The following is a 15189-nucleotide window of genomic DNA, read 5'->3' as shown; positions in this document are numbered from 1 at the left end:
AAAAAATAATTTAAATGAATATAACGTGACTATTTCAAATAAATAAGCTATCAGCTTACTTGCTAGGCGCCGCGATATTCCGCCTACCTCTAAACCGAGTTCGAGGTATTTTAATTATCCATCTTGTAGAGAGAGCTTGTATGCTCCATCCACCCGTTCTTATTTGCTGTGCAAACATGGCGACTTCCAGGATGGGAGGTTTTCAAACACTTCCAGTGACGTTTTCGAGTGAAACGCGTTCTTCGCACACACTATTCTTCAAAGAACACAACGTAAGGGAAAAAGACGACCTCAAGCCCCCTAGCAGGACCCTCTTTGTCGTGAACGTGCCACCGTACTGCACCGAGGAGTGCTTGAAGCGCGTCTTCGGTGACTGCGGCAAAGTGGTCAAAGTCTGGATCCAGAAAACGCCGTCGGCCGCTGCAAAACCGGACGTCGGTACGACGACCTTCTTCCCGAACGCCTCTCCCGTAACAGGATTCATGGTCGCCTACGTCGTGTTCCTCAAGGAGAACTCCGTGAAGCGCGCGCTGGCCCTGTCCGTCACCGAACCACGTGTGCTCTTCCCCGAAGGCAGTCCCGCCGCTTCGGTTGGCCTCGCCAAGTGGTGCAACGAGTACAAGTCTCGGTTCGTCGACACCGAGGCGCTCCAAAAAGAAGTGGACGTGTTCATAGCCGCCTACGACAAGAGGCTGGAAGCGGAGAAAGCACGGGCGAAGCAGATGGACGGCGTTCCGGACGAGGAAGGCTGGATCACCGTCACCAAGTACGGCAAGCGGCCCGTCATTCCGAGGACGGACGCCGTGAACCGAAAGATCAGCGCCGCGGAGAAGAAGAAACGTTCGCAGAAGGAGCTGCTCAACTTCTACTCGTTCCAGATACGGGAGTCGAAGATGGAGCACATCGCGCAGCTCCGGAAGAAGTTCGAAGAGGACAAGCGCCGAATCTCGCTCATGAAAGCTGCCAGGCGCTTCAGGCCGACGTGACGTCGCACCGTTTCGTTGAAAGATTCATTCTGGAGCTAAGCGCGCTTGTGCATTATGAAACTCGTTATACACGTGCTCGTTGTCCAGTAAATGTCACGCTGCTGGTTGCCCTAGAAATGAAGCCTTGTCACTGGCAGGGTGAGAATGACAGGGAAGAGGTCCAGTTCTCCCGCCTCCAGCGCGAGCTTCGTACTTTCGACAGCGCTTCGTCGTCGTCTGCACCTCAAGCGTGTGCCAAAGGCAGGGGTTCCAGAGACACACCTTGCCTCATTCTGTTGCCGACTGTAGGAAGTTTCATTGAGCTTCCGAGACCCACGAAGGCAGGAACGTTAAGCATAGACAGGTATTCAAAAACGCAGTATCGGGAGAGCCATCTGACGAGTGCTGTAGCCATAACTTTATTTTGGGGGGAGGGGTTAGTTATAGATTAAAAGGTTAAAAGGCGCAAACAAACAGGACGAAAAAAGGCACAGGTACGACACGGACAGGCGCCAACTTCCAGCTGATTTATTGAAACACAAATTATCGTCAAACTCAGTCCCAATCGCCTGAACACATGCAACTGATAAAAATTCTTATCGCTCATTTCATGCATTCCTTAAGAAGCACAATTTCTTTCGTTAACAGATAAAGAGATGGCATGCTTACGCATCTGTCAGCCGCTTTGTGTATACAGGAAGCTTCGATTAGTTCTCTTTCCATCTTCTTATTCCCTTTCTTGATAAACCTTGTGCGCTCTAACAAAGGTTCACACCCACATCGTTTGCAGTGCTCCGCAAGATGGCCACCTGAATTATTGCGTACGGCAAGCTTGTGTTTGCGTACTCTTTCATTAAAGCATTGGCCAGCCTGACCGATGTAAACTTGGCCGCAACTAAAAGGAATCTCATAAACCATCTTAGTCACGCGTTCGGTGTGTCTTGTTACATGTTTTCTTTAGCACACTACAAACTTTCATTTTGTCATCGCGGAGCATATCTTTGAAAGCTTGCACGGGGCTGAGAAGACTACGTTAACCCTGTGTCTAACAGTTATCTTTTTTAAATTGTGGGGCACTTTGTGCAAGTATGCTATCACCTGCACTGGCATCTTGTCTGTCTTTTCACGACATTTGTCAACACCCTCTCGTTTAATTTTCTGTAGGAGCCTTTCACACACACTTGTCACTAAGCTCTTCGGGTAACCGGCCCTCGTCATGCGTGCAACCTGCTGATAAAAGCTGAGTGGCAGTCTATGCTGGCAGCTTTTTGTAATGGCTGCGTGAAGGCAGGTGGATGCAATTCCCCGTTTTACAAGCTTTGAGTGGGCACTGCTGAAAGAAAGGAGGCCTTTCTTAGTTCGTGGATTATAACTCCAGCACAAATGATCCTTAATAAAACGCTGTAAATTTAGAAACTGAATACTGCCATCATTCCCAAGTGAAGTTCAGTCCGCCGGACAGTGACCTAAACAAATTAACAATTTCTGCCACATCATGTTCCATACAATTCGCTGTACATTTCCCCAAAATAACGAGAAAATCATCCACATAGCAGAAGATCTTGACCACATTTATCTCGTCAAGAGCCCCCAATATGCGCTTGTCCATGGCAGAAAGATAAATGTCACACAAAACAGGTGCCGCAGAAGAACCAATACAAATGCCACTCTTTTGTAAGCATGCCATCTCTTTATCTGTTAAACAAATGTTAACCAAAGAAATTGTGTTTCTTGAGGGATGCATGTAATGAGCGTTAAGAGTTTTTATCCGTTGCTTGTGTTTAGGCAATTGGGATCGAGTTTGACGATGATTCATGTTTCAATAAATCAGCTGGAAGTTGGCGCCTGTCCGTGTCGTACCTGTGTCTTTTTTCGTCCTGTTTGTTTGTGCCTTTTAATCGATAAAAACCAACTAGCCCCAACTAAAGTTTTATTTGCTATTGAGTTTTCCGTGAAGAGAAGGGCGAAGGGGGGGAGAGGGGGAGGGGAAGAGAGAGAGGTTCGACCCCGAAACTCCCTTTCTGCCTGGGCCACTGCATCCGACGATGCTCTTACCGAGCGTTCTGAATGCCATCTGTTAGCAAATGACAGCATGCTATCAAAATAATTCGACCGAAATGAGTATACCCTTTTTTTCTAGGCTGTGTCTACAGTGCCGTCTGACGGCACTCCAATCGCGCCTACAAGTGCCGTTCGAAAGAGAGTCGGACAGCGTGTGTATTAGTGGGGAGCTCATTAACACACCCCCTGCCTGCGTTCACGGCGACAGTATCCGGCTGCTAATTACAAAACTATTGACTCATTGGGCCCCGTCATACACGCCGCTTCGCGGCGTCCAGCCAGCAAACCAAACCCCGCGGTGCCCCATGTGCCTCCGGAAACGAAGTCCCATACCATTTCGTTTAGCGAAATTTCGGCAACAACATTCGTTTTTTCCTGTGTGAATCGTAAAAAAATAAATGTAAATATTGCCAAATGTGTCGGCAAAATAAAATGTTAGAGAAAACAAAAACAAAAAAGTATGCTCGCTCGGGGGTTCGAACCCGGGATCGCTTGCTGTGAGATGCTACACTCCGCTTCGAAAGAATCGTTTTTAGAACTTGTTCTGTATGAGACTTTCGAACGGCACTAAAACGCGTGAGTGGAGTACCGTTGGACAGCACTTGAACGCTCTGCAAGAGTGTCGTCGGACGGTACTCTAGACACTACGTTTTTTTTAATTTTCTGTGTTGAATCGGCCTAGCAGTCTTCGTTTTCTATTGAATATACAGATTCAATATCATGCATTTTGGACAAATGTTTTTTTTTTTTTTTTTAGCTGCTCCACTTAATATAGCGGCTGTTGCCACGAAAGAACATGAAATCCAAACTTGAATTTATCATAAATTACATAATTGTAACTTGCGACAACATGCTGCGTGCATGTCCCCTCAAGTACACATGAAATGTGAACAGCGGAGCACGTCGCCTTTGATGCGTGCTGTTCTACCTGGAGGCAACTAGAAACTGGTAGAACTATGGGGCTGGAAAGGGGGCTGCGAGGGTGCGCTCCTGCACCAATGTGCAAACACTCGTAGCCCTTCTCTACACTTTGCAGTTTTATCAGTTTTTAGTTGCCTCTAAGTTGTGCAGCATGTATTATAGGCCACACGCTTCGCTGTTCTCATTTTATTCATACCTGAAATTAGTTATGGCCAGTGGCGGATTTAGAGGGGAAGTCAAGGTGTTTTTTGAATTTCGCATGTGTAAAAATTTGGGGTGGAGAAAGACGAAGGGGGGGGGGGGGGGGGGAGGCATGTTTTCTTATACATTTGATTTACAGAGCCCCCCACTGCAAGCAACTGCATCCACGCCTGCTTACGGCGCAGGCATAAACATAGGCAGGAAAGCATGCTGCTCGCTCTTGTGGTGTCTGCCTCGCTCTAACTTTATGATAAATTCGTGGTGAATGACTAAGGGAACACTTGGAAGAATAACAGAAACTTTTGTTTAACACCTTCGGATGGCACTTCAATGCCCTGCAAGAGTTGTTAGTGCTCTAGACATGGCGTTTTAAAGAAAAATGGGATAGACAACACCAACTGATAGCTTGTGGTTATGAGTGGGCATGATCAACGATATGCCCTGTATGGGGAGCAGATTGTCACATATGCATTAATTTTGTTTAAAATCGTTAGTTTTTTTGTTTTTTTTTTCTAAATAATTAGTATTTTATTATTAATTGTGGAATGTGCCACAACACCAAATAACTTTGCACTGTTCGTAATTGCTGCATTCGGTTTCAATTGTTAGGAGTCGGATTGACATCGCAGACTAAGGGGCACAGCTATGGCAAGCACGTTTGAAAGCTATAAACTAAAACAAGTCTAAAACTGTAAATAATTTTATAAAAAAATATCTTTCTTTGTGAAAAATTTTATTTTGTAATATTTGTAATCTTTTTAGGTTTTTTTAAAATATATTTTTCCTTTTTAGCGTTTTTCTTAAAGAGCTGCAGGCTTATTCTTTTTATAACAAAAAGATAGACCAAAATGTGCAGAAGTAGCAATTTTTTTCATTTCTTTCATTCATTGAATCGTGCATCAATCGCTCAACTGCGACGACACATTTGCGTCGTCATTTTAATATGTTCTTGACACAAAGAGAGCAGTGCAATGGCACACAGACAATACTTGGCCATGTGTGTTTTGTGCTGCATTTGAGAATAACCCATCTACATGCATTGCTGAACCTTCTCCAGCAGCAATGAGCATAAGGCGGCAGTGCTTCCACTGTGGTTATATGAGGCCTAAGCACTTATCAGAGCTGCAGGCTTGCGCCTGCACTTACACCAGAATTGCGCCAAACTTCCTTTTTTGCATCTTGACTATGTCGCCATGACAGCCTCTAGCCACTTTCCCTTGGGTGGTTTCTGGCACCGTGAAGTTCATCTAGGATGTATAACTGGAAAAGCAGATTTGGAAGGATACCATCAGCCAATGGTGAGGTGGCATGCTAGGAACGGTTTTAGCCAAGATGGTGCGATAGATAGCGTTGTCAAAGCTAGTGCACAAGCGGAGTGGCATGTGAAGTCAAGATTTGAGCGCTTGCATGCCCCAGGCTTGGTGCTTTCTTTCAGTCTTGGCCAATACAGTTTCTACAAGCCCGTCCTGTACCCATTATCAATTGGGAATGTGGAATTCACTTTTCTGTATTTGTGAAAGTTGTCTGGGGCATTGGCCATTTCGCTTTGCTTATTTGGAGAAAGAACACTCCAGCTTGAAATGGACTTCCGGACATTGTTTTATTATATCACATACGCACATATTCAGAAAACTAAATTGCAAAAGTATGTCTTCTTTTATAGAATAAGAGTCTTCAATTGGGTTCGCCACATCCTGTTAAAGTGGCATACGAACATGAGAGTCCTTTTATTCTCGCAGCAAAGACAGCTGTCGGCCGGAGCCACAATGCCAGCAGACCAGATTGAATATTATGAAGGTAGTCGTCCCCACTCATGAGCCATGTGATGAGGTTACTTGTGCTCGAAGATTTTCAATTGGTTGTCGGCACCGCCGCTGATCATGTACTTGCCCAGCGACCAATCTACGGCGAGGACCTTGTCTTCGTGTCCCGACATGTCGTAGAGCGGCGCTTTGGGGCTCCTCGCATCCCACAGCTTCATGAGCGTATCGTACGAGCCCGAAATGAACTGGTGGTCCGAGTTGGGAGCCCAGTGGACGGCCGACACCCAGCCCGCATGCGACGTGTAGCTACACTTGACGATGGTGCCATCCTTCGTCCTCGGGTCCCAGAGGCGAACGTGCCTGTCCGAGGAGGCCGACACAATCTGTCGGTTCAGCCTGGAATAGGAGATGCCCAGGAAGGCCTTGGAGCCCGCCAGCTGAGACTTCATGCCGCCGAGTTCCACGTCCCAGATACGGAGTGTGTGGTCCATGGAGCAGGTGGCCACCTCTGCCTCGTCGGTCCACTGGACACCTGTGATGGCCTCGTGGTGGCCCGCGAGGGTGAGCACGGGCACTCGCGTCTTCGCCTTGCCGTCCACCGTCTTCTGCTTCTTCCGGCTTCCCTCTTCGGAGCCGTCCTGCCCGTGGTCCGTGTCTGTGGAGTCGGGGTCCGCTGACCAGACCTTGAGCATGTGGTCGAAGGAGCCCGTCACGAACTTGGCCCCGTTCCAGCTGACGTCGACACAGTCCACGCTGCGGGCGTGACCCCGGCACACCTGCACTGATTCGACGGCGTTGGTGTGCCTGTCCCACTGCCACAGCATGGCTGTCTCGTCGTGCGACGTGCTCACGAAGGTGCAGAGCGGCTCGGCGACCGCCACCCATTTGACAGACTTGATCGGTCCCAGATGGCCTGGTATCGTCAGCCTCCGCGTCCCCGTCGCGGTGTCCCAGATGTGCAGAGTGTTATCGTAGCAGCCGGACAGGATGCCGGCTTCGGAAGCGTGCACCGCGCTCACCCAGTCGTCGTGGATCAGGCTGTCGACGGGCGAAGGCGGCGGGCATTTCTCGAGGTATTCGAGGTGAACGATCGTCTCCTGCGGGATCTCCTTGGTCTCCAAGTGTTCTTCGAGCGTGAGCCGGAGCAGTTCCCCGTTGATGAGGAAGTCGAACACGGGCTGCTCATCTTGATCCGGCGATGCCGAGGACTCCTTGAGCAGCGCATTGATAAGTGAAGAGAGCTGCTCGGGTGTTGTACTGCCGGCTATAGAGAACGGCGTATCTGGCACGGAGTACCTTTCGTCTTTGGTGAAGAATTTCGCTTGAATCTGAGCCGTTTCTCCCATTTTCAGCGGCTCCGGCGCGCTCAACTCTACAAAACCCGCATGCGGTGTCTCCGTGTGTCTCCGCTGTCTCCGCTTTGCTTCACGTGCTTCGGCTACTGGATTGGATTTCAGCATGTGGATTCAAAATCGAATGACAAAATGAAAGCTGCTTGTTTGCGAGGCACGCGGCCAGCTTGCAAGTGCTGCATTAACAGCAAGGAAACATAACAAATTTATTAAATACATCCGTAAGATTATATTATCGTATGTTTAAGCATACCGTAACGTGCATGAAGAGACCTGGCGGGCTTGACGCGAGATGCAGAATCTCAACAAGCAACTAGCAACCCTGAAATTTCGATATGGGGGAATGTTTCCTGTTTTGTAGGTATTTGAATTAGAAACGAATTATATCAGTGATAAGAGTTGCCTAAGCAGAAAGTTAAGTATTCTTCTCTATATGTAACTCCGGTAGCGGTTTGAACGCGCCTCGTTGCGTTCGTGCTGCGAATTTTGCGCTCTTCCTCGACCATCGCTCTTGACGCCGCTGTTTTAAAGCCCCCCCACACTGCCCACACTCGGCTACTCGAAAGCATGGAAACTTTCTGCGAGCTGTGCTTTTAGGCACGGCTGTTTACAACCCGACCGCACGTCAGTTTTCGCTTTACGTCTCCGCTACCGGGCGTAGCGACGTAGTCGACGGGAAAAAGCGCACGCCTTGCGCTCGTCCTCACATTCCCCGTTCCTCACCCGCGATTTATTTTGTTTGTTTTTTTCTCTTAGGTATTCAGATGCCCTTCGAAAATTTCGCACAGTTCGTCGGGATTTGGAAACCCACATGAATTCATTATCGAAGGCACCATCCGCGTTTTGAGGCACTTCGATGTCATGTCTGGTGAGAGATCCCTTTTGGCAAGCCTCCGTCGCCTTTTTATTTTGTTTATATAACTTCACGCCGCGAGTTGAGCGTTCGCGTTCTTTCTGTTACTGTTATTTATTTTCCCTTCTTTCCCAGTTCAAGTGTCGCTGTAGAAGTTCTCGCAACGAAGTGTCGTCGGGAGAAGACATCCGAACCAATGACGAATCACTTTACCAGCATTTGGTACGTTTTTTTCTTCGTCTGTCGGTCTGTCGGGAAATAAGGTGCAGTCGTCTCAATCATCGCGCTTGTCTTATTATGGTGTGCTTCAGAGTGGGCCGCACCAATACGTGAAGTGCGTTTGTAACCCGACGGACTGTACACGGCACACGGAAACAGATTACATATGAGGAGGAGGGGTGGGTACAACCGATTTGTGGCTGGAGCCGAGCCTACGGATGTCTCGACCCTATCGACAGCAGGTTACATTATCGTCTAATCTAGAGAGGTTATCGCTAAGCAGTTATCGCTCTGGTTGTATCTTGCACTTATTCTTGGGCACAGCTTGGAAACAAAAGGTGGGCAGCAGCTAAAGATTGTGTTGCCTTTTAGCTACTGTTGAGACTGGTATACCTTGAGAACTGCTTTTTATGACACTTGCGCACTAATTGTTATAAATAGTAGCTCACAAAAACATTTATATTGTCAGCAGACGGACGAACATTTCAGCTCCTTGTTTTGTAACTACCTTCGTTGTAACTACATCGGAAGTACAGCCGGCACATAGCCCGGGGAAAAAAATGCCAGCAGTTTTGAACGGCGCGCATATCATTGGGGAGCATGTAACCCCCCAACCTGCGTTCACGCCGCTTTGCAGCGACACTCTGCGGCTCCTCATTAGAAAAATACTAACCAACTTGGCCCATCCATACACGCCGCTTCGCGGTGGCCCAAGCCCCGCTGCTCCCATTGCACACCCAGAAGGGGAGTCCCATACTATTTAGTTCAGTGTCTTTTCATCCACAACATTTGTTGGGTTATTTCTTTTCAGTAATATTTGCAAGAAAGAAATGTGTAAATATCGCCAAATGTTTAAAAAAAAACAAAAAAACAGTATGCCCGCTTTCCAGTTTGAACCCGGGTCCACTGTGTGTGAGGCGGACACATTTCCACTGAGCTACTCTACAGCTTTAGATACTCGTTTTCACAATTCGTTTTATACAAGACCCAATAGGGGACAACTACCGGCATGTTTTTTCCCCCAAGTTATTGTGCCAACTGCTGTGCCAATTTTCACAAAACATTGGTGTCCTCGAGAACCAGTGAGCACTAAACTTGCAAGTTCGTCTGTTCTCTGCAATTCAGCACATTGTTAGGTAGGCCGTATACCTACTTTATCACTACCTCCATGCATTAGTCTCTTCATTAGTTTATTTTTTATAGAAACTAGTATCGGCGGGTGCATCCAGTATGGCCATATACATCGCTAACCATCCTCCGGCATCATTTCAGTCATTTCGCTGCCTCACCTGTCCGAACAAGAAACATAATCAGATGAAGGTGCTCGTTAAAACATCCACAATTTATGCTCGTAACTATGTCATAGTTCTCAAGGTGGCCGATTACCTCTGTATCATTGGTTCTGTACCATAAGGGATACATTTATATTGCAAAACTAAGCAAAAACGGCATAACACACCAACACAGCCGCGAGCCCTCCAAAACCGAAACCAACCAAATTGAAGCCACCTTATGGCGCTGCATTTGTCTGCGCCCCCTGTCCACCGGTCAGGTAACTACTGAGGTGAAAAGGTATATAGGACGTGATTACTCCCATCTGAGAATTTGTTACATACCGTGAGTGTTATTTGATATATTCAGTCCCGTGGCCATAAGTATGTTGCATTCATAGAGATGCAGTTTGTGCTATGGAAAGGTGTGAATGCTTGAGATCGGTTTGATTTAATTTAATATGTCAATTTCATTTAATTTTGTTTAATGTTTGACCTTATGCAGCAGTCTAAGGCGTTTCAAAAGCTTTATTTTGCTGTCAAAAGTGGGACAGGGGGTAGTCAATGATAATTGCTCCTAACGGGGAGTATGTGACTTCTCCCAGGCGGTACGGAAGCTTGCGGAATTGTAGAGTACAATTCCGCAGCAGAGTTTATCTAACAATGCTGGGCCATGGACCTGACCATGGACTCAGTGTCGAGATATTAAAAACATTTCCATAGTTGCAAGCTTAATAGGATTCACAAGATGGACTTCCTGTTGCACAAAAAATGCAACTTCTTTGGAATCCAACTGGAAACAGTGCACAAATAAGTTATTTGTGCACCTGGCCCGAGTTTTGAGGTTGTTTCACTTTGTTCAAGTTTGTCAGGGTGGTTGTGTTCCTTTTTGGTCTTTTGGATTCTCTTCGTTGTGTACGTATCTATATAAGGTCATGACGCGTGGAATAAACGTTGGCTGTGTTTGGAGCTTTGTGTTTTTGCTGTTCTCCTTGTCCCCACTCTCCAGCGTTAAAATGTCTATACTCAACCAGCTTGCCTACACCATTGCTTTAACAAAATTATTTGTTATTTGTTTGTTATTTGTGCACTGTTTGAGTTGTATCATGAACCAATTCGCCTGCATCGCCACTTTGATCTTTGGAATCCTTTTTTCAGCTGCAATGTCTTTGGATAAAAGTGTCTTTGAATACATTAGAAGTACTGAAAGGAAAGCTACGGCATATCAAACCACCGCAAAACTGGTTACTGCACTTACATAAGGGCTTTAATATGGTAATCAGAGCTCGTCTAACATGATGTTATTCCGAGTTCCATGGTGGCTGTCTTTAATAGTTTGAGTATAAACATTTCACTGATTGTAGTGCTTAATATGCATCATTCTTTTTTGTCAAAATTGGATGATCCTCTGCTTTTTACCATCTGTCTCGAAGACAGTCTGCAGCACCTTTTCCTGGTTGATATCATGAGCTTTACTGGCACCACTTCATTCTGTGCGGCAGCATGTTGGCAGAGACTTATACCACAGCTCTTTTTTCTTTTGTTCCTTTCCTTCTCGTGTTTGCTTCAGCATCATTCAGGCCTGCTGTCCCCCCTCACCTTTGAGTTCTTGTAAGTTACATGCTCTTCTTCTTTCTGCTTCTCTTTTCTTTCCTCCTGTTTTTCTTTGCCTCACGCGTCTCCCTTCACCGGTTCTGGGAATCGGCTCGTCTTCAGTCCCCCAAACTCTCGACATCTGATGCGAATTGAATACATAGTGTGCTCTAGGGGAAAGCAAGGCTCATAATGGCCATGCAACTGCTTATTCACTATGCCTCAATGTTTTGTATTTATTTTTACTAGAAATGTGTCATGCTGTTCCGAAGTGTGTTCAATCAGATGATTCTTCCACAACTCAAGTGTGAAATAAAAAGAGGCACTTCAAAAATAAGGTTTTACACCGATTTATTTTGTAGTGCAGGGCAGAGAGGTGGTGGTTAACAGCTAAAAGCAATGTCTTCTGTCAGTCTATGTTAGATAGATAGATATATAATTTTATTAAGTGCCTGCCAACAGCCAAAAGGCCTGGGTGGCAGTGCACTGTCCAAAGAGTGAATACATTAGAAAAATGTATGTTACTCAAGTAATAAAATCGAGCAAAAATGTAATCGTCTAAAAACAAGGTATTATAGGTTTGTTGCAATCATGTCATCGGACAGATTGATCGCATGTTAGGATAACAAGTTTCTCGGCAGCTGGATGATCGCCCAGAGGGCACACGGTATCTCAAGGCCATCAACAACTCTGAACAGTCAATAGCACCATACACAACCGGATGTAAAAAGTACATATCTCTAGCAATTCTTCTATCATGCAAAGTTAAAAGATTGAGGTCCTCCAAAAGAGAGTTGTCGCCGTAAAAGCAACTGCGGCCAATATGTCTATCACATAAAACTCATATAAATCTATGCTGAACATTTTCAATGAAATCGCTATGTGACATCGCAATAGAGTTGCATATTATGGACGCAAACTCAAGATTTGATCTAACAAGTGCACAGTACAAGGTTAACAGACACTCAGGAGAACAAAACTTTTCTTGTCAACCGCAAAATGACGCCAAGGCAGCGGAAACCATGACTAACAATACGAGAAACGTATTGTTAGTCATGAGCTGAGGGATAAAATACATGCACCGCTCCTCCTGACAGCAAGAAAGGTTTAAAGAATTCAGGAGATACTACCCCGAATGAGAAAACTCCTATCTTTGATTGTAACCAAAAGTATGGTCGAACTTCCTTCTGTAATAAAAACATGAAATCTGTTTTAAAGGGACCATGAAAGAGAAGCTGTCTTCAGAGGAAACGGATAATATTCTTCACCTTTCTGCAGTTATGTCATTAGGTCATCATTCCAACTTTTGTGTAATGCGAGCAGTCTCAAAGTCTGTTGTAGAAGGGTTTTAATAAGACTTTTTGTATGGCTAGTTGGTGCATGATGCTGAGAAAGCCTGTATGTGCACACAGAGACGAACACGAAGGGCACACAGTTGAAAGTAGTACTTGGCCGGGTCCCCTTTTTACAGCGGAACTGTTAAGGGCTAGTTTCCTGAGTTTCGTGTCCGGTACCAAACAAATGTCAACACAAAGCTCTGGACAGCTACCGACATCTATGAGCGACGGCGGTAACCAGACAACCAATCTGGTTGCCACTGTCGCTCATAGATGGCAGCAACCTTTCCAGCCTTTCCGTCAAAATGCGCGATGGTCCGGTGGTCGCCGTCGTGTACGTCCCCCCCCTCCCCCCTCCCCTTTCCCGCGACGCCCAGGAGAGACATTGAAGCATTCATGATGGACGTCTTCGGCTGGGTCATGCTTGGCGACAAAACGTCTGCCGTAGTGACGGGTGACTTCAACGTTGATGTTGCACGCCAGGGGGGAAAGTGGTTCACTTTGTTTATGCTCGAGCGCTTCGGGCTGGCGTGTGTGAACGAAGCTATGATGCCCACGACCAGCCATTGGACGGACGTGTATACACCTCGTCGTCACAAAGAACGTGCCTGCCGTCAGCGTGCATCCTATGGCAGTGTACCACAGCGATCACAACGCCATGGTCACTGTGGTAACAAAATGAATAAGAACCCCAAATCATTATATATATGTCTGATTCTTTGATCGTTCAAATAACCATGCAATTACCCGATCGCACCTTAATCTTTACATTTCCACTATAGTACAGCTTTGCTGGTCTTCCTTCTTCACCAGAGCGGAAAGGCTGACTGTTTTTTTATGTTTTGCTCAGTTTCTGCATAAAAGTTTCCTCAGAAGTGTTTTTTCTATTTTGTTGGGCATCAAAATGCTTCTAAAGCTCTTGATCTATTCTCTCTGTTCATTCATTCACCTTCCTGTCAGTCTAGCACATGCTTTCACCTGGGAGGCCCCCAGTTTACCTGTTCTTCCACTTGCACATTAAATTCACCACTTACCCTTGCCCACTTATAAGGCTTCGGTGATGGGTAATCCGTCTAGCCCAACTAAGTATAGTAGTCATCATTGAGAGATTGTTCTTTTATCGGTTTTAATAAAGGGTATGGCCACCTGTTTGGATTTGAGATGGCTAATTGAGAAATATGATACTTGTAGATGCTCCTTCTTCAAAAATCGGGATCTGTAAACAAAGATAAATGCAATTGTATGCATAGCCGTAGACTACGGGGGGGCACCCCCCCCCCCCCCCCCTTCTGGGTCATGATCCTTACCAAGACCCCCACCCCCCCAGGAAAATGGAAAGTCTACACCACTGGTTGTATGCTTTATGAATGTGAAGTATTCACCTCTAGCACTCGGTAACTGAACTGGACAAATATCTTTATGGTCCCTTTAAGCTAGACACTTGTTCTCTTACATTGACTACTTGGCGTCTAGAATTAACAAGTCCCTTTATGACACCTATTGTGTCCTTTTAGTACTTCCACGGCTTTAATGATGCTGCACCTGGCAGTTACATATGTGCGTCCTAAATGTGTTAGATAACAAGGATATGTTTCATATTGTAAATCAGATTGCACTCTTCCTTGGCTTTCACTTTTTGCCATTCTGCCAGTACCTCTCACTAGCACCTTTAGCTTTTGTTGCAATCATCAAACTGGAATAAACATATTTTGTTTTAAACAAACCCCAGACTTTCTAAGCCATAGTTGGAAGGGTGTGACTTGTGATGGAAATTTATAAGCTGGGTTCCCAAGCATAGATCTTGGGCAGTTTTGCTGCCTAGTGATAACATGGTTACCATGCCATCAGCTTCAGGAGCTACCTTTTATCAATTGATGACCCAATAAGTGCCCTTGAGTCCTGTAGTCGATTTTCCTGTGACTTGCTCACTTTCTTCTTTTCCCAGTCGGAGGCCTCCAACTTTTCTGAGGCAATTCCACTTGTGCAGAAGAATCCCGACATGATCAAGTATGAAGCTAGCGTCGGCAACTTTGAACTCTTGTCTGTGATTGGTGAGTACATTTTCAGCAATCTCGGCGTTGGCTGAGAGACCTCCTTCACGTCTTGTTTTCGACCTAGCAGCCGTGTTGAAAACTTCCAACAAACAAATGTCCTTGCTCTTAGGTTTTTTGCTATATTTCTTTGATTTTATATAATAACGGCAGAGCAGTCCTATTACGATGTGTTAGTTTTGTACAGTTTTTATACTAGAATGGTGTCCAAAGCATGAACCTTTCACTCTCCTTTCAGGGAGGGGATTCAACAGTACAGCAATTGTCTCGCTTTCTAAGCACATTCCTTCTGGCCATCGACTTGCGGTAAAACGAACAAACTTGGATGCCTTAGGTGTGGACATTGCACAAGTGGAGGTATGGGCCTCACAATCTAGAAATTACCATATCTCCTGTTGTACAAGTCATGTTCTTTTATTTACAAAATTTGTGTCGGTGTGTTTCGCATGGCGGTGCGACCCATATGTGTTCCTTTTTTTTAAGTAGTGGTATGAACCTTAACTGCGCAAATTGGCACGAAGGTTATATTTCTCGTTCAATTTGTTGGCTAGAATATTGAAACTGATTCCCACTTGCATATATATATCACAATCACAATATGC

The 15189-nt window shown here is 45.8% G+C and overlaps 3 protein-coding genes across 5 annotated transcripts in view; 2 read left to right on the top strand and 1 right to left on the bottom strand.

Moving 5' to 3' along the window:
- The first annotated feature begins 131 nt into the window (after window positions 1-131).
- Window positions 132-2380, top strand: LOC120845970 (ribosomal RNA-processing protein 7 homolog A). Its single transcript, XM_040217535.3, has one exon. The coding sequence runs from the start codon at window positions 141-143 to the stop codon at window positions 984-986; it is 846 nt and encodes a 281-aa protein (XP_040073469.1). The 5' UTR covers window positions 132-140; the 3' UTR covers window positions 987-2380.
- Window positions 2381-5723: 3343 nt separating this feature from the next.
- On the bottom strand, window positions 5724-7561 carry LOC120845968 (ribosome biogenesis protein WDR12 homolog). The gene has a single exon (XM_040217534.3). It carries the CDS (start codon window positions 7369-7371, stop codon window positions 5980-5982), a length of 1392 nt encoding a protein of 463 aa, XP_040073468.2. The 5' UTR covers window positions 7372-7561; the 3' UTR covers window positions 5724-5979.
- A 40-nt stretch (window positions 7562-7601) lies between these two features.
- The window catches only part of LOC120845972 (STE20-related kinase adapter protein alpha), a 44144-nt gene continuing 36556 nt past the window's right edge, over window positions 7602-15189 (top strand). The window contains exons 1-5 of one of the 3 annotated variants that reach the window (XM_040217541.3): window positions 7602-7677; window positions 8020-8131; window positions 8252-8338; window positions 14482-14587; window positions 14826-14944. In XM_040217541.3, coding sequence (XP_040073475.1) covers window positions 8120-8131; window positions 8252-8338; window positions 14482-14587; window positions 14826-14944 — 324 coding nt within the window. In that variant the 5' untranslated portion in view covers window positions 7602-7677; window positions 8020-8119. Of the gene's footprint in view, window positions 7678-7808; window positions 7888-8019; window positions 8132-8251; window positions 8339-11061; window positions 11218-14481; window positions 14588-14825; window positions 14945-15189 lie in introns of those variants that run through there. The other 2 variants (XM_040217540.1, XM_040217542.3) reach the window with 2 other exon arrangements.

This window comes from Ixodes scapularis, unplaced genomic scaffold (assembly GCF_016920785.2).
Source record: "Ixodes scapularis isolate PalLabHiFi unplaced genomic scaffold, ASM1692078v2 PGA_scaffold0__279_contigs__length_252992795, whole genome shotgun sequence".
NCBI classification, from domain to species: Eukaryota; Metazoa; Arthropoda; class Arachnida; order Ixodida; family Ixodidae; genus Ixodes; species Ixodes scapularis.
Note: the sequence above shows the minus strand (reverse complement) of the source record. Positions and strands in the feature narration are given on the sequence as shown.